Source organism: Canis lupus, chromosome 11 (genome assembly GCF_003254725.2).
Source record: "Canis lupus dingo isolate Sandy chromosome 11, ASM325472v2, whole genome shotgun sequence".
Taxonomy (NCBI): domain Eukaryota; kingdom Metazoa; phylum Chordata; class Mammalia; order Carnivora; family Canidae; genus Canis; species Canis lupus.
This window is the reverse complement of record NC_064253.1, coordinates 26,137,018-26,158,874: the sequence shown is the minus strand read 5'-3', so window position 1 is coordinate 26,158,874 and position 21,857 is coordinate 26,137,018. Positions and strand designations below refer to the sequence as shown.

General features: G+C 34.0%; 1 protein-coding gene across 18 annotated transcripts in view; it reads right to left on the bottom strand.

The window, feature by feature from the left end:
- Window positions 1–458: 458 nt before the first annotated feature.
- MATR3 (matrin 3) overlaps window positions 459–21,857 on the bottom strand; it is a 53,804-nt gene continuing 32,405 nt past the window's right edge. For 6 of the 18 annotated variants that reach the window (XM_025432113.3, XM_025432112.3, XM_035696644.2 and 3 more), the window contains 14 exons: window positions 17,906–18,997; window positions 13,050–13,111; window positions 12,071–12,112; window positions 11,634–11,746; window positions 10,967–11,019; window positions 10,411–10,536; window positions 8,933–9,058; window positions 8,617–8,784; window positions 7,199–7,330; window positions 6,690–6,733; window positions 6,218–6,593; window positions 3,935–4,301; window positions 3,317–3,438; window positions 459–1,505 (listed from right to left, as the gene is read on the bottom strand). In XM_025432113.3, coding sequence (XP_025287898.1) covers window positions 1,455–1,505; window positions 3,317–3,438; window positions 3,935–4,301; window positions 6,218–6,593; window positions 6,690–6,733; window positions 7,199–7,330; window positions 8,617–8,784; window positions 8,933–9,058; window positions 10,411–10,536; window positions 10,967–11,019; window positions 11,634–11,746; window positions 12,071–12,112; window positions 13,050–13,111; window positions 17,906–18,817 — 2,694 coding nt within the window. In that variant the 5' untranslated portion in view covers window positions 18,818–18,997 and the 3' untranslated portion in view covers window positions 459–1,454. The remainder of the gene's footprint in view (window positions 1,506–3,316; window positions 3,439–3,934; window positions 4,302–6,217; window positions 6,594–6,689; window positions 6,734–7,198; window positions 7,331–8,616; window positions 8,785–8,932; window positions 9,059–10,410; window positions 10,537–10,966; window positions 11,020–11,633; window positions 11,747–12,070; window positions 12,113–13,049; window positions 13,112–17,905; window positions 18,998–21,857) is intronic. The other 12 variants (XM_049091834.1, XM_049091836.1, XM_049091835.1 and 9 more) reach the window with 5 other exon arrangements.

Sequence of the window (21,857 nt, the reverse complement as noted above, 5' to 3'; positions counted from 1 at the left end):
AAATACATTAAAACCTAGTCTCAAAGAGAATTCCTAATAAGTTCTTGTATTTTTTAAATTAAGAATTTGCTTTTTGACAATAGGTAAATCCCTTACACAGCAAGAACCCCAAAAGATTTTGAAAAGCTGGTAGAACGAATTCTTGATATTCCATGTTAATTCCAACTTTGATACTTAGGTCTAAACATGAGCTTTTGCCATTTCTTCACCCTCAGTATTTTAACCTCCAGAGGTTTTTAAAGATAATGAATAGCCTCATTTTTATGTAACAGGAACAAGAAATCCACCAGCACCAAAAACTTTAAAACTCAGATCTTTAGTAGCAGTCTTTAGAACACTCTAGATTAAAAATGTAATAATTTGTTAAAGCATGCAAAAAAGTGTAACAGTGAATAAAAACCACAACTGACAAAAATATTGGTTAACATTCCAAACATGTATAACCAATGAACATGGCCTAGGTTTTTTTTTTTTTATTGGTATTCACTTCAGAAACTTGAATCCACAGATATAAGCAGTATATTACCAGAAAGTTACAAGTAAACACAGATTATACATGCAAATTTCTGTTCACAAAGGTCACATGTGCAGGTATATGAATTAGAAGCGTGCGTCTAGATTATGGCCAAACTGTTTTTAAAATGCAGAAATGTAAAATTACATCTTGAAATATGAAGAGATGGTCTACACACTTCAAAAATCAAATGTTGCTTATACCAGATGTATGACAGCTACAGGATTCAAGTGACAAGCAATAAGATCTCAAGAAATTAATACTGCTCAAAGAGAACGGGAATATTTTTACATTTCACTGAAAATACATTGACTACTAGAATACGAAATCTAGCAGGAACTTATGGGAAAAAATTACAAAAATCTAAAGCCAATTACTTAGTATTTCTTATTACCTAAACAACAGCATGACATTAAAAGAAAACTGCACCTGCTTTTTAATTGCCAATCTCATATTAGTGAAGATCTCCAAATAAAAAGCAACCAAAAAAGCTTCAAACTCCAAATGAAAAGTCTGCAAGGCTCAGATTAAAATGTGGAATGTTTCAGATGAAAGTAATAAAAATACAATTGGTTTTGTTCTTTATTGAATGGAATCAAAAGTTTTGACATTTCTTTGAAGCTTGGAACTAAATTTCATTTCTCTGAATGATTCTACATCTTTTTTCTTGGTGCAAGTTGTCTTTAAGTAGCTTACGAGTCAGTCTCTACAAAGTACTTCGGTCTGTTACCATTCTGATAAAACAAAATTCTTCATTAACTTAACCGTATATGTATTTTTGCTATAACACTTAACACATGAACAGACATCTATTATTTTTCCACTAAAACAAAAGAGTACAATAGTTTTCTTCTAACTATCAGTATTGTATTTAAAAAAGGTTAACATTAAAAACAAAGAACCATTATTTTCTTTGAAATCGTTAAGCTTCTTGCACATCTTAAGCTTCCTTCTTCTGCCTGCGTTCTTCTGCCAATTTATTCAGAAATTTCTGAAAAGAAAAAGTAATTAAGAGTGATTAAGTCACCTAAGAAAACCTAAATGGATAACTTCCAAAATATTCTATCCAGATTTATGAATTTGAGCATAATTTAACATAACATTATTACTATTTTAAAGATTCAGTTATTCTTGTTAAGTCAGTGTACAATACTAAACTAGATCAGAGTATACCACAGTAGGACATGTGAAAAAAATAGTAAAATGTAAAGATTATTTCAGTTTACAATTAACGTTAACTTGCAGAGATAAGAAAACAAAGACCACACTCGCATAGATGAACTGACACTGCTCCAAGAACACAGTAGTTAAAATAACATGGTTTTATTCAACTAGTGAGCCTTCATTAAAGTGGGGAAACATTTTCTTAGAAAGGCAGTAAATATGTCTGTGGGCTGTTCTTTGGTTCAACTACTCAATTCTGCTGTTGTGGGAATAAAATCAGCCATAAATAATAATTAAATGAATGACTGTGGCTATGTTCCAAAAAAACCCTCATTTACAAAAGCAGTGACCCCTGTACTGCACCTGTAATTTCTAGAGTTCTTGGACATATTAAGACATTAATAAGTAATGTTCTTCCCCCCAAAATCTAAATCACTCAATTTCTTTAATTCTGGGTAGAATTTCTCAAGTCTATAGTTACTCCCAATTGATGAGAGGGTTAAAAGCCATTATAATATCCTCAACGAAAAAAAAACACTCAAGAAGTTATCAACTCATTTAGCATTAGCAAAATACTATGCTGCATAATAAATTTTAATGAAGTTGACAAAGTTTCCTTAAAATAGAAATAATAGTCACTCCAATAGAACAAATGAAAATCAGAATATCTAGAAAATATTAGAAAGCATATCATCTATAAAATATCAAACACCAATACAATTTTTGTACTTGAATACTCTTCTATGTAATACATAATTTCTACTACTAATGGAATGAAGCCACCATTCTTTATTCGTATGCTAAATGTTAAGACACATCTAGGTAGCAAAGAACACTTACATTTCAAATTAGTGAAACAGCCAAGGACTGGCATGATTTCCTAAATTAAAGGCTATCATTCCCCGCCCCCCGCCCCCACCAAATTTATGGTTATCTTCATCCATCTACATCAACATACAGAACACGTTTGATGACGGAATACTTTAGTAGCTCTCTACTATAATAAAGCAGTGTAAAAAAAACAGTTTTTTTGTAATTAATGAGTTAACTCCTTTCATGTTTTTCCCCATTATCTGTTTTAACACTTCCTCTTTCAAGAAGTCAAATGCCAAATTTCAAAAGATCCAAATAGAAATGTGTTATGCTTCATTACATTTTATTATTCATTTATCCTTATATCTCATCATAAAAGTCACAGAATAGCATTATTAATAAATAATTTAATGTCAACTGTAAAAATCAGTAAGTATGAAGGGACATGCCACCTCATAAAATTGAAACAGCTTTTTATTGATTCCACTCCAGATTCTTCCAAATTAGAGAAATTACAGTCAAACATTCACTTGAAAATACTGAGATAACTCTGATTATATCAGAATTTATAACATGGCTAGAATATCATTCAATTTTTAATTAGAATGTACTATAAAAAAAAAAGAATGTACTATAAAAAAAGGCTCAATAGATGTTTCTAGAAATGCATTAAACTGCTTAAGGCCCATCAACAAAGAAATAAAAGTGTCACCTCCAGAAGGCATTGCAATGGGTCTACAGAAGGCACCATACACACTTTTCTTTACATACATTTACATGACTTCTTTTCATAAAAAAATTCTCCTCTTGTATATTCAGCCTTACCTTTAATTTCTGATAATGAGGAAGGCTGCTGCAATGAGTATTCTTTGCAACTTCTTCATTTGTATAAAAGAGTGAACACAGCTTACAGTAAAACCCTGTTTTAGGTATCACATAGTCTATACCTAGAACACAAACATACATTCTTACAAATTTAGTAAATCGAAATTTTTCATTAGTGTTCCCAAATCTTTTTTTCCATCAATATTATTTGAATGAGAGAATATTTGTGAGAAGTCCAATATAGCCTAAGTTAAAACAAAACAAAAACCATTACATCATTAGTTAATTTTACTTAACTGATGTTTAAGGTCCCATACCTAACTTGTATTCTTGAAAAGACAGTAATATAAAAGATAAAAAGCAATACGAAATACTCAGAAACCTTTACATGGGGAATTACACGGGGAAAGAACATGTTGTGAAATGATAACAAAAGAGAATACAAAATGAGAGTTGGTTAACTGGAAAATAAAGAATATATTAATTAAAATTTACAAATTATTCTGCAGAGAAGTAAATTTTAAATGGTATCAGAGTTTACTTAAGACCAATTTAAAAATCTTATTTACTAATAACTTGGGAAGGGTGAGAGGGGAAGAAGAAAGCCTTAAATCTCACCAACAGGAACATTGGGCTGATATGGTCCGATTCTATACTCATCTGGAATTGTATAGTCCTCCTTGTTTTCATCACTTTGGCCATCTGCATTTTCACTTGGATCTTTGCTGGGATCATCAGCATTCTCAGCAGATTCAGCGCCTGGTTCTGTATTTTCCTCATTTTTAATTCCATTTTCCAACGCTGCTTCGTTTTCTTGATCAAGTTCCTCGATCTTGTCCACCTTAATTTCAACCAAACCATCATCATTTTTGTCACCAGATTTAAATGCCATGCCCGATTTACGAAGTTTCTGAAGTTCCGAATCTTCCTCATCACCAACCTCATCTAGAGTGACAAAACCTTCCATACTCCCTGGGAAACGACGCTGTTAAGAAAGACAAATTTACTCTGCAACAATTATCCTGCAGCATCCCTTCCATTTGTTTTACTTGAAGGGAAAGGGATAGCGTCTTTGTCTTTATTCATTCTCTCAAAATGCTGACTTTTTCCTTTCTCCCCCAAAATCACGGATTTGTTATAACAAATTTGTTGGTTTTAAAACTAAATAATTAAAGGCTTGCCTCAACATGAAGAGCAGAAAATAAATCGGAGAGGACATTATAGTCTACACTTCTTAAAACTATTATGCTGCAGGGGACTATATCCAAGATGTGATTTGATAAAAAATAGTTCCATGGTATTCTTTGGAAGATAGTATCTTATAATATAATTGTTATTTAGAGAACAATCAGAATAAAATAGAATAGTGGTTTAAAAAGGGGGGAAAAAAATCAAGCTCTGGGGAGCATGACTGCCTATGTTTAAATTTTGACTCTGCCACTTACAAGCAATATGACCAAGGACAATTTACGGAACTTCTCTATGCCTGAATTTTATCATTTATAAAATTGGGTTAACAAAGGTAGCTAGTGCTTACTGTTACCAGGAGGATTAAGTTCATTGGCATAAATAAAGCTTAGAAAAATTTATAGCATGTAATAAGTATCTGCTCTTAAGGATGCAAGTGTATTACACAACAATCATTCACTTCAGCCAAAAAATAACTTTAGGCTAAGTTATGTGACCAAGCCATCAAAATCTGGAGGTAAAAATTAGTCTTCCAATAGCTGAACATTGCTTATAAGGAACCAATGGATCTCACTGTATGAGACCCATTTAACATAGGGGCTTCAAAGGGCATTTTAGTGCTCTAATCCTTAATGTAGATAATCAGCACACCATGCTGTTTTGTTTTACTATTCTTTATGCTCTATGTATTTTTATATTTGTATTCACCTTATATGCTTATCTGTGACAACTGTTCGAAGAAAAATGTCTTAAAAGCTACTAAATTATCTGATCAAGCTTATGTTTCTCAAATAGGAAAATTCTTCAAGTTTAACAATTTTTATTTATTTATTTTTAAGTAATCTCTACACCCAACCTGGGGCTCGGACCCACAACCCCAAGATTCAGAGTTGCATGCTCCACTGACTGAGCCAGTCAAGTTCCCCAAGTTTAATAATTTTTTAAATTAATTAATTAATTAATTTATGATAGAGAGAGAGAGAGAGAGAGAGAGGCAGAGACATAGGCAGAGGGAGAAGCAGGCTCCATGCACCGGGAGCCCGACGTGGGATTCGATCCCAGGTCTCCAGGATTGCGCCCTGGGCCAAAGGCAGGCGCCAAACCGCTGCACCACCCAGGGATCCCAAGTTTAATAATTTTTAAATGAGTGGTAAAATGTTTTAAGTATCTTGGATCAATTATAAACTCCTATCCTTTTAATTTTTTTTAAGATTTTATTTATTATTTTATTCATGAGAGACACACAGAGAAAGGCAGAGACAGGCAGAAGGAGAAGCAGGCTCCCTGCAAGGAGCCTGCTGGGGGACTCCATCCCGGCCTCTGGGATGGCGCCCTGAGCCAAAGGCAGATGCTCACCACTGAACCACCCAAGAGTCCCATATCCTATCTTTTAAAAAACAAGCTGGACTACAAGGCCGCCTACTAGTCCTTACATGCTACCACTACAATACCCAAATATATATAGATGTAAGTCTTCCTCCTTCCTTACTAAAAATTTCCTTCTGTGAAGTTGGCACTTTTTAACAACTATTATAAAAAGTCTCATTTAATCTATCTATTGCAGAGTTTACTTTTAAATATTATGGTTCATAACTGATTTTTTCTAATATAAATGAGTAATTCTCTAATCTGACTCTGCCAGTATAAATAATATGAAATATTTATCTAACCTAGTTCTCTATCAAAACAGGTCCATATACAATCTTCCTTTACCTTTTTTAGCTTTTTCTTTGCAGCTGCCGAAGCACTGGCATTTCCATCTTTTTTGACAGCTTTGTCTGAAGGTTCCTTTTTCCCCTCAGAAGCCACGTCACCTAAATTAGCAAGATCTGTCTCATCTCCCACTGAACTGCCACTTTCTAGCAGTGCTGCTGCTTCTTCTTCATCTACGAGTAGCTCATCTTCAGATTCAAGCAGCATATTAGGTTCTTGCTCAGCTTGGTCATCCTTTGCATCTTTTTCACCATCTTCACCTGACTTCTCTTCTTGTTCTTTACCTTCAGTTGTACTTTCAGTCTTCTGGGAACCATCAATCTTGGATTTCTTATCGCTTGGAGATTCTTTGCCATCTGGAGAATAAGATCTCTTCCTAGAATCAAAAGGATATCCCCTCAATTAATTCTCCTGAGTTGGAAAACAGAAGTTGAAATATACCAGTGTATACACACACACAAAATGAAATTACCGAGATTTATCTTTTTTCAGTAAGTCAATGCCTCTGTTGGGAATCTAAAAGACAAAATTTTGTATCAGTTAAATAAATGCATTAGAGTATGTTCATGTGCAGGTTATATAATTATCCAATTAACAAATGGTTGAGGAACATCCTTTATATCATCAACTAAGCTTATTCAATCCCATTAACCATACCTAAGAATGTAAGCTGCCCACAGTAAGCAGTTCATTATGATCAACATTTCAACAGAGCAGTAGAGCAATGGGTAATAAACATTTTGGTAGAACTCTGTTCAAATAAAATCTTAAATAAGATAGATAAAAGTAGGAGTTTTTTTTATGTAACACCATTAACAAACAAGCCAAAAACTTGTACTGAAGAATACCGGGGGAAAAAAGGTTGCTATCTTTAAATAACCAAATCCTATATTCTTAGCAAATAGAAATGTTTATAAAAATGTGGTGGCTTGAAATATGTGAAATAAGCTTTATAAGGATGATAAATCCACTACTACATACCCTCAGTACCAACTTTTTATATTTTTCAGACAAGTCAACTTTCACACATCTCCCCTGAAACCAAAGGGCCTTTTTCAAACAGTGGTCGACCATTGCCATTGCATCCTCTCTGGTCTCCATCTCAATAAAGGCCTTAAAAAGAAAAAGAAACAGGGACATTAGTTTTCAAAGACCTGCATATAACTCTGGTGCTTATTATTTTTTCCAGTCTGTTACGAAAATTTAGTCTTTAACACAGAGATCCCTAAAAGTTAAAAGTCACCCAATTACAAAAAATATTTTATTAGAGATTTACACAAAGTAGCAACAAACATTAAAACATCTATATGGAGGCCTAAAACACACACACACACACACACACACACAATAATTAAAGCAATCAGCTTAGAAGGTATTACTCAAAATACGGCAAGAAAGAAATTAGCTTAAAAAGCCTAGAAAGATACAAACTCAGAATGGCGTTACAAAAGCATTAACGACAACGAAATAAAGATGCTCTTTACTCTGAAATTTTAAGACGAAAACCACAAGTGAATGACGTAATCCAACCCATTCAATTCACTTAAACTTGTAAAGGCTAAAATACCCAGTGTTAGCAAAGCACTCTTGGATAATGCTGGTGTGATTATAAACTGGTATTTTTTGCAGACCAATTTGGCAATATCAAAGTAAAGAAAGTATCAGAATACAACATTCCAATTCTGAAATTCTATCCTTCAATTATGATACAAATATATAAACATTTACAAGCTGCCAAGTCCATAGCACCAAAGGTACAGTCCAAAAAACTCTAAAATATCCATCCATTCAGGAAATTAGTCAGTCTACTCAATGGAATCACATATAAAGTAGAAAGCAACAGTATAATATCACTTGAGCCAAGAAAAAAACAATATACCTACATACACACAGAAAAGATTTTTTTGGATGCAAACCTTGGAAACAAATAGTGTTACCATCTTTACTGTCCACTTTACAGTTTTTCAGTGTTTTACACACTGAGAATCTACTGTATTTTTTTTTTTAAATGACCATTTAGCAGTTTGGTAAAGAAAGTTTAGGAGAAGGTAAATTTAATTATTCTCTTTCTTTATTAAAAATGAAGATACAAAAAAACCTTAAAGCCCTCTAATAACCTTAAAAATTTAAGATATTTTATTTAAATTAACATATAGTATATTATTAGTTTCAGAGGCAGAATTCAGGGATTCATTAGTTCCATACAACAACCAGTGCTAATTACATCACATGCCCTCCTAAATGCCCATCACCCAGGTACTCCATTCCTCCAATCATCTCCCCTCCAGCAACACTCAGTTTGTTTCCTGTAGTTAACTGTTTCATGGTTTGTCTCCCTCTCTGATTTTTCCCTCTCTTCCCTTATGATCTTCCTTAAAGACTTCTGTATGTGGTATTACCTGACTTTTCATCCTCATCAGTATATAATTTTTAATTTTTCCATAAGGCTCAGCAAGCTTGAGAACTGCACTATCAGAATAGCCAGAATGAGGTAAATTGCTAAGATGTATCACACGTCCAAGCTCTTGCTTTTGATCAAACTTCTGGTCTGGCTTCCCTTCAGGTTTCTAAAAAACAAACAAGCAAACAAACAAAAAATTAAATCAAATGGTGGTAGGTATGCTATAATTAGTTGTAAAAATTTAAGTAGTTCTAGTTATTAGCAACAACTTAAAGTAGCGAAAGTGGTACAAATCTGGAGAAAACTGTAATTACCTTTATTCTTTTATACTTCTGGGATAAATGAACTCTCACTGGCTTGCCAAATACTAATGCTGGTGTGGTTGTATAATAATCCACTGCAGCTTGAGCATCCTCTGTAGTTGCCATTTCAATAAACGCCTAAAATTGGACAAAATTATTTCCAAAACAAAACAAAACAAAACAAAAAAACAGGCCCAAGTCTTTCTAGACATATTTAATCATTAATATGATATACAAATGTATAAATATTAATAATTTTTAAGAGTCTAAAAGCAGAACAATGCTATTTTTATTTTTTTTTTCCTAAAGATTTTATTTATTTATTCACAGAGACAGAGAGAGAGAGGCAGAGACACAGGCAGAGGGAGAAGCAGGCATCATACAGAGAGCCTGACATGGGACTCGATCCAGGGTCTCCAGGATCAAGCCCTGGGCTGCAGGCGGCGCTAAACCGCTGCGCCACCAGGGCTGCCCAACAATGCTATTTTTAAAAAATATTTTATTTATTCATGAGAGAGAGAGAGGGAGAGAGGGAGGGAGGGAGGGAGGGAGAGAGAGAGAGACGCAGAGAAACAGGCAGAGGGAGAAGTAGGCTCCATGCAGGGTGCCTGATGTGGGACTCTAGGATCCCGCCCTGGGCCGAAGGCAGCGCTCAACTGCTGAGCCAGCTAATTTATTTTATTAAAGGTCATTTCAGATTTTACTACCTTCATGCTACTCAATTGTCATTTATTATATCTACTTTTTGAAATAATAATTTGGCATCCATTTTGGTAAAAGTTTGGAATGGCTTCCCAAAGAATCATCATCCTTTTATAGTCGTTATAGTAATCAGTGACAATTTTACTGCTTAAGGATAACAATTAATAGGGGATCCCTGGGTGGCTCAGTGGTTTGGCGCCTGCCTTTGGCCCAGGGCGCGATCCTGGAGTCCTGGTATCGAGTCCCACATCGGGCTCCCAGAATGGAGCCTGCTTATCCCTCTGCCTGTGACACACTCTCTCTCTCTCTCTCACTCTCTATCATAAATAAATAAATAAATCTTTAAAAAAAAAAAAGGGGGAGAACAATTAATAGATTTACTAAATAATCCATTAGGCCTAGAAATTAACATAATTTTTAAAAGATTACTTATTTATTCATGAGACACCACTGGAGTGGGGTGGCGGGGAGGGGCGGGGGGGGCAGCGGTGGGCACAGAGACACAGGCAGAGGGAGAAGCAGGCTCCTTGCAGGGAGCCCAGTGTGGGACTCAATCCTGGACATGGGATCATGACCTGAGCCAAAGGCAGGTGCTCAACTGCTGAGCCACCCCAGGTGTTCCCTAGAAATTAACATTATCGACTGTAATTCGATGATTTTTTTTTCTCTATTACATTCCATGTTAATGACTTAATATTACACTGAGTTCTTCTTCTAATATAAAATCATATAATTCCTTAGGAAATATATTAGTAATGAATAAATACTACAGGTATTTCTATTCATACCTCATTAATTTTGTTTAGAATCAGATGATTTGAAATGACTCCAAATGGTTCCACCAGCTGTAATAGTTGATATCTCAAGTTTTTCCCTCGCTGAAAATCCATGATGTGAACAACTCGGCTTGTTTCCTATCCATTAAGAAAAAAATCAAGTCAAGAGGTCTCTTTAGAATCAGGATGAAACAAGTTATATATTAGAATTTTCAAAGTTTAATGCTAACAGATTAAGTATTTAAAACAACTCTTAATATTCTAGAGAATTTTAAGACTACATAGGAAATAAGATGCACTGGGGTTCAGAAAGCCTCTGCAGTTATTTTTAAATGGAATACTATGCACATAGCAAAATTTGTTACACTCAAGGTAATATCGCTATACTCTGGGTATATGAAAGTTAAACTTACAACTATTATTAAAGTCATGTAAAAGCCTGATTTTTAAAAAATAATAGCAGTCTTCCTATCGTAAAGAACTACAATGCAAATTCAATTTATAGGGATTTTGAAATTAAATCACATTTCCCAAAACAACAAGTAAAAGAAAGAGCTGTATTACTGACCACTCTGCCTTTTTGCATGTGTCTTGGTCCTTGCAGGTTCCCATTTCCAGCACCTTTATGAGAAAAAATTATTTTTTCAGTCTTATACTTCTTGTAACAGTTTTAAGTGAAAAATGGGATATCTTCCTTCTTTTTTCTCCCCTTAAGATTTTAGAGAGAGATCGAGCATAAGACCAGGGTTGGGGTGGGGGGGGGGGTGAGAGAGCAGCAGACTCTCTGCTGAGTGCAGAGCCTTACAAGGGGCTCTATCTCATGACTTTGAGGCTCATGAAATGAGCAGAAAGCAAGAGTTGGGATGCTTAACCTACTCCAGCCACCCAAGCATTCCTTATTTTGTGTTTTTTTTTTTTTTCTTTTAAAGTAGGCTCCACATGCAGCGTGGAGTCCAATGCAGGGTTGGAACTCATGACCCGGAGATAAAGACCTGAGCTGAGATCAAGAGTCAAGATCCTTAACCAGTGAGCCACCCAGGGTGCCTCAAAAAACAGGACATCTTTGAAACACAAATTAGAGGTTACCATTAGTATTTTAAGAACCAGGTCTTTTCATATGATGCTATTTTTGAGTAATTTTTCGACAAGCTCATATTTTACTTTTTACTTCTAATCACCGTATTTAATTTTTATGGTAAAAGCACTTAGGGAAAGTTAACAAGTTTCATAATCACCCAGATTTCCTCTTGGTCCAACTGCTGGTCCCCCAAGATGAAATGAGGGAGGTGGAGGTCCCAGAATTCCTGGTGCTGGGTTTGTAGACTGCTGCAACATGAATGGATCACCCCTAGTAACATGAGACATAAAATATAATGAATGACAAAGAGATCCATCAGAAATAATTAAGATCTACTGTTAAAACACCCCTTTAATGATTATAATTCCAATCTTGGCAGGTATTTGCATCAAGTTAACTACAGAAAAGCTATAACAGCAATAAAATAAAAATTACTACAATCAGAATTCTAAAGATTTTTTTTTACCCACACTGACTTAAACCAAACCCTCATATTCAATATACTCAAAAATTTGTTTATAAATTTTGAAAGTTTAACCTGAATTCCTTACAATGATCTCCTTTATAAACAAGAGCTTAAAAATTTTAACTTACATTGTATGTCCTGTATCATTGTCAGGATTCCATTCTGGGTAGCTTTAAAGAGACCAGAAAATTAACTTTAAAATAAAACTGTCCTTTTCACAAAATAGCCTTGTTTGGCCTTTAAAACAGAGTTTATTAGTAAAGTTATAAGAGAATTTAAGTGTTAGAAATATTACAGTTTAAAACATAGACTTCCAAAAAAACCCTCCAGAAGTTTAAATTAATCCAAATGAACAAGATAAACTTGTTCTGTACTGAAAATGTAGGTAATATATATTGAAGTTTAATTTTTAAATTTACTTGTTAAGTCATAAGAAGGAAAAGGTACTGCATGGGGAATTGGAAATGCGGGTATATAGGGAAATAAGGACCAACCACAGATTTTCCTTCTACAATATTAAATACCAATACCAAAAACAGAGTTGAATTGTGACACAAGAAAAGAAAGCCCCAAGAGAGCTAGGTATATGTGAAAACTGCCACTCCAGTGAACAATGGGTATGTGTGTTTAGGCAGGGAAATTCCTTAGGAATTCTATTCCAGCAGCTAAATCAGAACCACAGGTGTCTCAAAAACAAAAAATACATCTTGATGGATTTTGTTTGACAACTTGTAATTTCTAATGACTTTTTCCCTTTTCTCTATCTTCTATATTTTTAGAGCATTACTGTTATTGAAAACGCTTGAATCTACTGTACATATCAAAAGCCATTTTTAAGTATTCTCGCAATTTACAGAAAAAGAGCCAATGTTTGTTTGCCCTACAAATAATATTAAACAACAAAATAGCACTACCACTGAATACCTAATATTCTGAAATCAGTTTCCATCTAAACATTTGTTTGTAACTGGTAATGCCCGGTCACTATTAACTATATGCAGTGATAACAATGTGGATATTACAAGTAAATGATGAACTCCCCAAAACCAATCAATGGCTGTTTCTGATTCACGTTACAGATGCTTTAAAGGTATTTCAAACTCCTACATTTCAAGAAGAAGCTGGCATCGACGACTGTGACTTGCTCCATTGATATGTTGACTCCACTCCTGTAGCAAAGTAAATTAGTAGAATTAACAAAAATAAAGCTAAAATATTTTCATTTGAACCATTCAAACTCTAGGAAGTTAATCTATATGCAGTATCACAGACTGTAGAAACACTTGACCATTCACTAGTCACAATGATTTAATTTAAAACATTTCTCTGAATCCTTGTAGCTTGATCCTGCCCTCAAATACGCCATGCACATTCTTGGAAAAACTGGGTAACTTGATTAACATACTAAAAGACCTGACAGGGAAAAGACAGAGTTAATAAAGATTAAGAATAACTGACCTTGAGATCAGCTAGACATACTAATCTCTGCTGTGGACCAAACTGGATTATATATATTGTATCATTAAAACTGCTTTTGTAAAACTCTATGATAAAATATCCACGCTTCTAAACTACTTTTCTAGAAATGTTATAAATGTGAACAATTAGTTTAAAATAGAATTATTTCATTTTATCCAGCTTTGAGGCATGTTCCAAGTGTACTACAGCCATGAAAAACTAAGATTCAACAGGAATGGCTTTTCTAGAAAATGCTCCCCATTTATCAAAAAACTAAGCTCACATTTCCCAAAAGTAAAGAATCAAATTTCAGGAATATGTTTCCAAATTTTAGGGAGGGAAACATTCTATTCATCAATATTTGTGCTCCTTTGTGGTTATTTTAAATGTAAGGGATTAACTTCTTTCTTTTTATGCAAATAAGCTTTCCTTTCACTAGTTAAAAATCCACATATAAACAATCAATGTTTTAAACAACATCAGAAAGAGAAGTTAGGAAAAGTAGGCTCTGCTGTCAGACTGCCTAGGTTCTACTCCAAGGTGCCACTTAGTCGACATGAATCCTTGGTACACAAATTGAAATTTACTATGACTCCATATTCTAGGATATTGTGAAAAGTGAATGACTAAGGTAATCTGCTTATCAGAACATTGCCAGGCACAGAAGTAGTGCTCAAAAAAGAAAAAAGTGAACTGTCATTACATTGCTTATAAAGCTATCTCATTTTACAATTCCTGCTTTACAAGTATCATGGCTTCACAAATTCCCACAAAATAAGGCAACTTTTGTCACATCCACACTACCTAATACATTATATTTGGAATATAAAACACGGTCAGGCAATGTTTTTAAAAGGGGGTCTCACTTAGAGCTGAACTAAAATAAACCCAATTACAAGATACCTTCTTAAAAAGCTTCAGAATGGTATTTTATAAACCTAATCTTTAAAAATAGATTTATACTACAACAATTTACATACTTCCCCTCTGCTCTAAAAGAACTAACTAAAATCCCATGAAAGTACTATGGAAGCTAGATCTCAAAGCTAGATTGTCTTTTAAAAATAATGGCTAATCACTAAGGAACTTGAAGAATCTCTCCAGCTGGCTCCACAACCAGTTATTTGGGATATAAAAAGTTTGTACTTGCAAAGCAACAGACCACTGACTTACTGGAGGATACTTTTAAAATGGCTGTAAGAAGAAGCGCCATAGGTAAAGTTCACAAAATTAGAGGGATTAAACAAATACTTTAACTTAGAATTTTCTGGACTAAAAATATTTAGATTTTATTTAAAATGTCCTTGAGAAGCAGTGTGTTGGGAGAGGAGTAAAAGTTACCCTATTAGGCACATTTCTAATTCACAGGAGATGGAAAGGGTATCTAGTTGAGCAGAAAACTATTTATATCCAATCCTCTATGCTCTTTAAAGGTTCAAACTTATGGTAAATGTGTAGCTAGTCTTTCAAAGTACTAGAAGGAAGGCCAAGATCAAAGAATCATTATGTACCTCCCAAGACCACCCATTCCTAACCTGCACTACCACACCAGATCTTTGGTTTTAAAATGAGGATTAAGAGTCAAAAGGGTTTTTTAAAAAACCTCTATCCTTGATTCTACATTGAGTTAACTTTCACATCAGATTAATAAGGAAAAAGGATTCACTTTTTGAATGCAGAAGTTCTGTAGAAAAATTTCCTTCACCTTGATGTCTTTGAGATATCTAAGTTATATAAAGAAAGAATAATTTGGAGAAGCACTTCTGGAATGGCAGAATAAAGATAATTTAAGGGCTTCTAGAATAATACTAAAAGGAAAAATATGAACTCAAGTGACAAGACAGTGAAAAGGCTGTAGTGGGCACTTTTCTTTAAGTGAAAAGAATTTGAGGGAAGTTTAAGGTTGTGGAGAAAAGCAATTTGACAATCTAAAATGACCTAGAAAGAAATAAAAGCAACACCATCACTGAAAGTCACTTAAAATATCAAATAATGATGACAAATTAGATCACTTTTTCAACTTAAAGTTCCTTCTTTCATAGTAAGATGAAGTTTTGATCATGTAAGCTTTTTAAAACACTACCACTAAGTGACTAGAACAGATTTTCCAAGTTATGCAGCAATACCGGAGAGCAGGATTAAATGTTTAAAAATTTTCATTATCTACTTTCACCACAGGAATTTTCTCAAGTCATTGTTTCTATATCAGCTATAAAATGAGAAAGGACCAAAACTAAAGGTAAATAATTACTTTTTCAATAACGCAGATACCCAGAAAACATGAGCTATGTTAAGGAAACTGGAATACATTAAGAGAACCCAAGTGCTTAAACTTCTTAAAAATGGTCCAATTTACAAATATAAATTTTGTAAATCAATCAATCAATGGGCCTCAAGCAATTCTTAAATGTTCCCAATACTGTGATATAATACCAAAACTAGCTAGGGCCTAAGCATTGTTACAGGTTTAAAATACCTCCTGCAATAGGCAGGGTATCTTACTCTTGAATCCAAAGTTTCATCAGATAATTAAAAACTGTTCTTTTGTTAATTTAGATCCACTTAACTATAATTACTTATTAATATTATTGTTAAGGAACTAACAGGCAGCAAAATTTGGAGAGAAAAGATTAATCACATATAATAACAGAAACTTTTCTCTGATTAAAGCCCTCTTGTGGTTTCCTTTTGTGTTCCTTTACTGTTTTTCTATGTGCAAGCAACAAGGGTAAATTACTGCCCAAAGTCAGAATAAGATTTCTAGCAACAGCTCTTGATGTATGAGGACTCCATTAGCAAAGATTTTAAGTCCCTTAGAATCACTTTCATTTGAGTCACTGTAACTAGCTATTTCCCTTGGAATTTAGAGATCCTGAGGACACTGATCATATTGCCAGTTCTGCAAAAGGCAAGAAGTAACAGAAAAACTGAGTCACCAAAGTTTTGTGGATCTTTTCTTTAAATCAACTCCTATCACAGCTAAAACTTTATGCAACATATTTGAAAAAAGACAACACTAAAGACACCTAGCAAATAAAATTCTCTAACTTTTGAGTTTGGGGTTATGTCTTCAATAAAAATAAATCTAAAAATTTAAATTTAGCATTCAATGTTAGTTCATTTTATTTGGATTAAAGATTAAAATATTCTTTGTGCTGTACTTAAACAATACATTAACTCAAAAGATTAATTCAAAAGATATTTTTCAAAGTATTCTGTGAATTCAAATAAAAGAAGTCTCCTAATTATCTGAGGCAAAAATACTGAGAAACAAATAGAAAAAGAGTGTGACTGGTAATACTTTAAAAACATCATTCAGATCTAGGATTTAATTTACTCAAAAAAATCAAGTCACTAAAAAATGCATTTTAAAGGGATAGATATGAAAATGATCCTTCCAAATGTTACTGTAAAGAAAAAACCCTGTAATAGTAATCATCATCAATTTCATGGCAGCAACATGTTAAGTAGAGTAACTGTACAGCACATCAGGAAATATGGACGGTCAGAGATCATAGATCAAGCTAGTAGAGTGCTATTATGTTGACTCTTAAGCCAACTGCACTGCGTATTGGAAAAAAAATCAGTGAGAATGAGTAACACTGAAAACGTTGGAAGAGAAAGAACTAAGTATTTAAAAGGGCATTTTGAAAAAGCTCCCATTTTGCTAGATGTGATAATTAAAGCAAAGGAGAATTAGATATATACATATATATTTTGCTCAAATGACTATACCAGAAGTCTAAACCTAGTCAGAAAAAGAATATGCTTATGAGGAACATAGAGCAGGATACTGCAATAGTTGATTTTTCCAAGTTTCTAAAGGGACAGATGCAATATGGGATAATAAAAAGTGAGTTTTGAAGTATGTTTAAGAAAAGTTGTGGAAAAGGAGAAAAAAAATGATGAAAAATTTCAGTCATAGTATGAGAGTTTGTGTTAAAGGGAAATTAAAAAAGAAGAATGAACTAATCTAAAATATGAAACATACTGAAACAAACACCAGGGCTCTACATTAACTCTTTCCCTGTAGCCACAGATAAGGAAAAAAAGAGAATTGTTCAAGAATACATCTTTACTACATACAAATCAGCAATCAAGACAGATGGAGAGCTAAAATCTAGCATCCTGAATGGCAGAGCACATTGACTGCAAAAAAAAAAAAAAAAAAAAAAAAAATACTTAAAACAATTCAACAAAGCAGACAAAAAAAACCTGCTTAAATATATGATTAAGAAGAACATATTGATGCCAAAAACCAACAAGATAATCTCAGTGGATGACAGCTTTGTGGCCAGAAGTAATCTAGGTAGATTGTATTAATGTAAAGCCCTGGTTTAACGCTCAAAAACAATTACCTTCCAAATAAAGTGTTCTCAAAAGCATAAAAATTCTCGATCAACTCAGTGTCACCAGACTACAGAATTAGAGTAAAAGATATAGGTAAATACAGAATAGGCACTACAATGTAAAAGAAATTAGAAGTATCTGTTGCATTAACTCACCTTATTAGAATGAACTGGCAAATCACATATAGAGCACAGATGGGGATAACCCTTCGGTAAGAGTCCATGGAAGTCTTCAATATTGCTACTTGGAGGAGCGCCCCTCTTTTTCTCAAAGAGAGATCTCTCTTGTAAGGGGCCAGGACCACGTCCCATTCTCTCATACTCACTGTCAAATTTATGATAGTTATGCGAGGTCTCACCAAAAAAAGAATCATCCCTACACCTTTCTCCATCTCTTAATCTGTCATCTTCATAATCCATTCTGTCATAATAACCAGATTCTTGAGAACGACTTCCATGGTCATAATCAAGCACTGGGTTGAGACTAGGACCACGATCATCAAAACTATCTCTTCTAAAGTGCCTTTTTTCTTCCCAATCATCCCTAGGTACTCTGTATGGTGGTTCCCGTGTAGCAGATCTGCCATCTCTACCATAACTCAATGTAGGGCCTTCTTCAGTTCTCCTCCTTTTAAGCTGTAGAAGGATTTGGGGCAAATTCTCAGGAGTAATCTTGTCCTCTGGATAACGACTCAGTTCATCTAAGTCTCTAGCAGACAGACCAAAGCTGGCCAAAATGTTACTGGCCTGGTCTGCATCTCCACGGTGTTGAGAAGACAAAGGGAGTGGACCTCTACTTCCAATGTTAAATATAGACTGCAAATTATGGGAAGAAGTACTAGCAGAAGACAGTGCACTATGAGCTCCTTGTTGATTCAATGAAGAACTCATTCCAAGATTCATTAAACTAGCAAGGCGTGCAGTACCCTGGTTCATCCTTCCAAGAGATGCTGGCATACTTAAAGACTGGGTAGCAGCAGCAAGAAGGCCTATTCCTGCTGCAGACAGGTCACGCCCATGACCCTGCGAGTCCCTACCGAGAGATGACTGCTGGAATGACTTGGACATTGTAGAACTATCTCTTGTCTAGTTTATAGACTTAAAAAAATTTTTTTTTTAAAAGAAGGCCAAAAAGAAAGCTCGAACTAGCAAACTAGGTTAACTTTGCTTCAAAAAATGGTAACGCCAAGAAAAAAGGATCAATAAGGACTGTAGAATCTTCTTCAAGCTGAGAACCAGCAGACAACTCTGTAGAAAAATAAGCAATTTTAGTCATAAATCCCTTTAAGTAGATGCTGTTTTTTTTAGAAAAAAAACTTATGCATCATGTTGATTAAAAAAAAAACATTTAAGATCTCAAACTTACAAGGAATTTATTACATATCTTAAACAGATTCCAGAAGTATGCAGAGCCTGCATATAGATATTTAAAAAGTCTTTCATGCTAAAGTTTATTAAAGGGAATTTCATACTGAATTTAAAAACATTTTCAATTGAAGGATTAGATGTCTGAGTACATCAAAATTTCAGTAAAAATATAGATGGGTCTCTTCTTTTGAAAGAATAAAAATACACCCTATAATATGATGTTTAAGTTCCAGGAGAAGACTAAAAACAAACAAAAAAATCAAGGTCAGCAAGTCAAAGATGAATCAGTTGTATTCTGCTTTAGAAAATGAGACCTATTTATTACTATCAGAAAGAACCAAGCAAAATCACAAGTAAATGAAGCTTAGGAGTCAAGTACCTAGTCTAAGATCTAAGACCAAACACAATAGTTGAGACCTTTATGTAGCAAAATCAATTTGAGGTAAAGACAGATGTGAAGAAAAAAATAAGTGACTTCCTAGTTTAAGGATTTCTGCACAAATTTAAGCCATATAACTAACTGCCTTCTTATTGTCCATCCTCAATCAGGCAGTGCTTATTTCATTTCTAATTTTAAAAAGTAAGGAGAACTAAGTATGGTCAATATAGAAATAGGAGAACTTCCAAGAAAAAACCCAGGTATAGGAAGTATAGGTGATTTAAAGAAGTGAAACTCCCCTCTAAGTTAACATTCATCAAAGCTCATTTGATACTCAGAGCGACAGAACCTCTAGAGCTCAATACAGGTAAAAATGAAAATGATATTGTGCTTACATAGATTTCCATAAACTTTTCACGAGAATAACCCAATCACCTGGAAATTTTAAATTCTGAACACAATCAATCCCCCAAGAAATGTTTCTGGATGAAATTACTTTCATTACCTTCCTTAAACCGTATTTCATCTCAACTTGTTACAGAGGAACTTGCAAGGCATTTTCATATGACTCTCATAAAATATCAAATGATATACATAAACAAATGCTCTTGATGAAATAAATTTTTATTATCACAACTATATATTGAGGTCTAAAGTTGTTTGCTATGTAATTCAACTAAGAAGCATTGCTGTCTTAAGTATCATACATATGATCATTCATATACCTAAGCACTGGTAGTTTAATACTATTAAACTTTATTACATTAAAAATTGGGCAATATTCAATAGTTACAAGTCTATTATGGGACCAATTCCACCAATGATCGAATAAAGCAAGGAGGAAACACTGGACATAACAGTGGTAGAGGAAGTGTAAAAAAAAGTTGCAGGCAAGACTTAGTTAGATTTTACAAAAAGATGTAACAAAGTTAAAAAGACACGAAATGCTATCAGAGGTGGTTGGAATTACAGAAGATGTTTTTGCACACCAAGAGAGATGAAATTGAGAAAAGATACTAAAGAAACTAGTTCTAGATGAGATCTACTATATAAACTATTTACACCAGACCACTTAAAGAATAATTAAGACAAGAGTAAGTGAACATTTTCAGATGACAGTTTCCTTGGTGTATCTTACAAAAAATGCCATACAGAATGGCATTTGAAATACTGTGCAAACATTATTAGGACCCTCTAAATTTTCATTTATTTATTTTAAAAGATAAAAATCTTTATAGAGGGCTTTTCAAAACCAGCATTTTGAAGTAGCAATATTACTATTAATGGCAGTTTTGCCCTTCATGTTACAAAGCTGTTTCGTACAGAAAAACCAGTTTTCTTTTTTTTTTAAGGACTATTCCTTTCCCTCAGGAAAATTATACAATAGTATCGTGACTATGTAAAAAATTTTAATTGATCATACTTTAAAGAAATGATTGCTGGATTAGAGATCTCAATTATTTTTTGTAGCACATATAAAAAGGGTGGATCTGTAAAAAGGAAAGGTTAAGAGAAGTAAAGATAAAAGATAACCTTAAGACAAAACAGAAAATGGATGTCAGAAAAACTCAGAAAAAGAGCAAGACAAACAATGTAAATCCCATGACAACTTGTAATCTCTTAAGACTAACCTTAATATTTTTGAGACTCAGAGTTTCAACTTAAATGCAGCCCCACACAAGGACATGAGAACATTATTTTTGAAAAGTGACTTAAGTCAGACTTTTGACTGAAACACAAATAACTGAAGTCTTAATTTTTTTTTCATTAAAACAAAGAAATTGAGAGAAATCAGACATGAAAGCACTGTTTAAAGAGCACTTATGAAAATAGTTCCTTTAGTATCTTTGGTCAGTGATAATAAAATGACAAGCCATTTTAAAAGGCTCATATAAGCAAGACCTACTGCCTATTAAGGTTAGCACAACACTGAGATGTTTAAGATTATACTGTTCTTCCCCGTATCATAAAATTGCCTTCCCATAGTATGCTATACTAGAGGTTAAGTAAGTTCAAAAGTAGTTCCTTTGTGATTCCTAATGTAGAATATAATGTCATAATCTAATTTATCCATTTAAAATCTTTTTTTTTTTAATTTTTTTTATTTATTTATGATAGTCACAGAGAGAGAGAGAGAGAGGCGCAGAGACACAGGCAGAGGGAGAAGCAGGCTCCATGCACCGGGAGCCCGATGTGGGATTCGATCCCGGGTCTCCAGGATCGCGCCCTGGGCCAAAGGCAGGCGCCAAACCGCTGCGCCACCCAGGGATCCCTCCATTTAAAATCTTAATCCCCATCAATGCAAAAAAAAAAAAAAAAAAAAAAACCCTCTCACTCCCAAAAAAAAGCAACACACCCTAA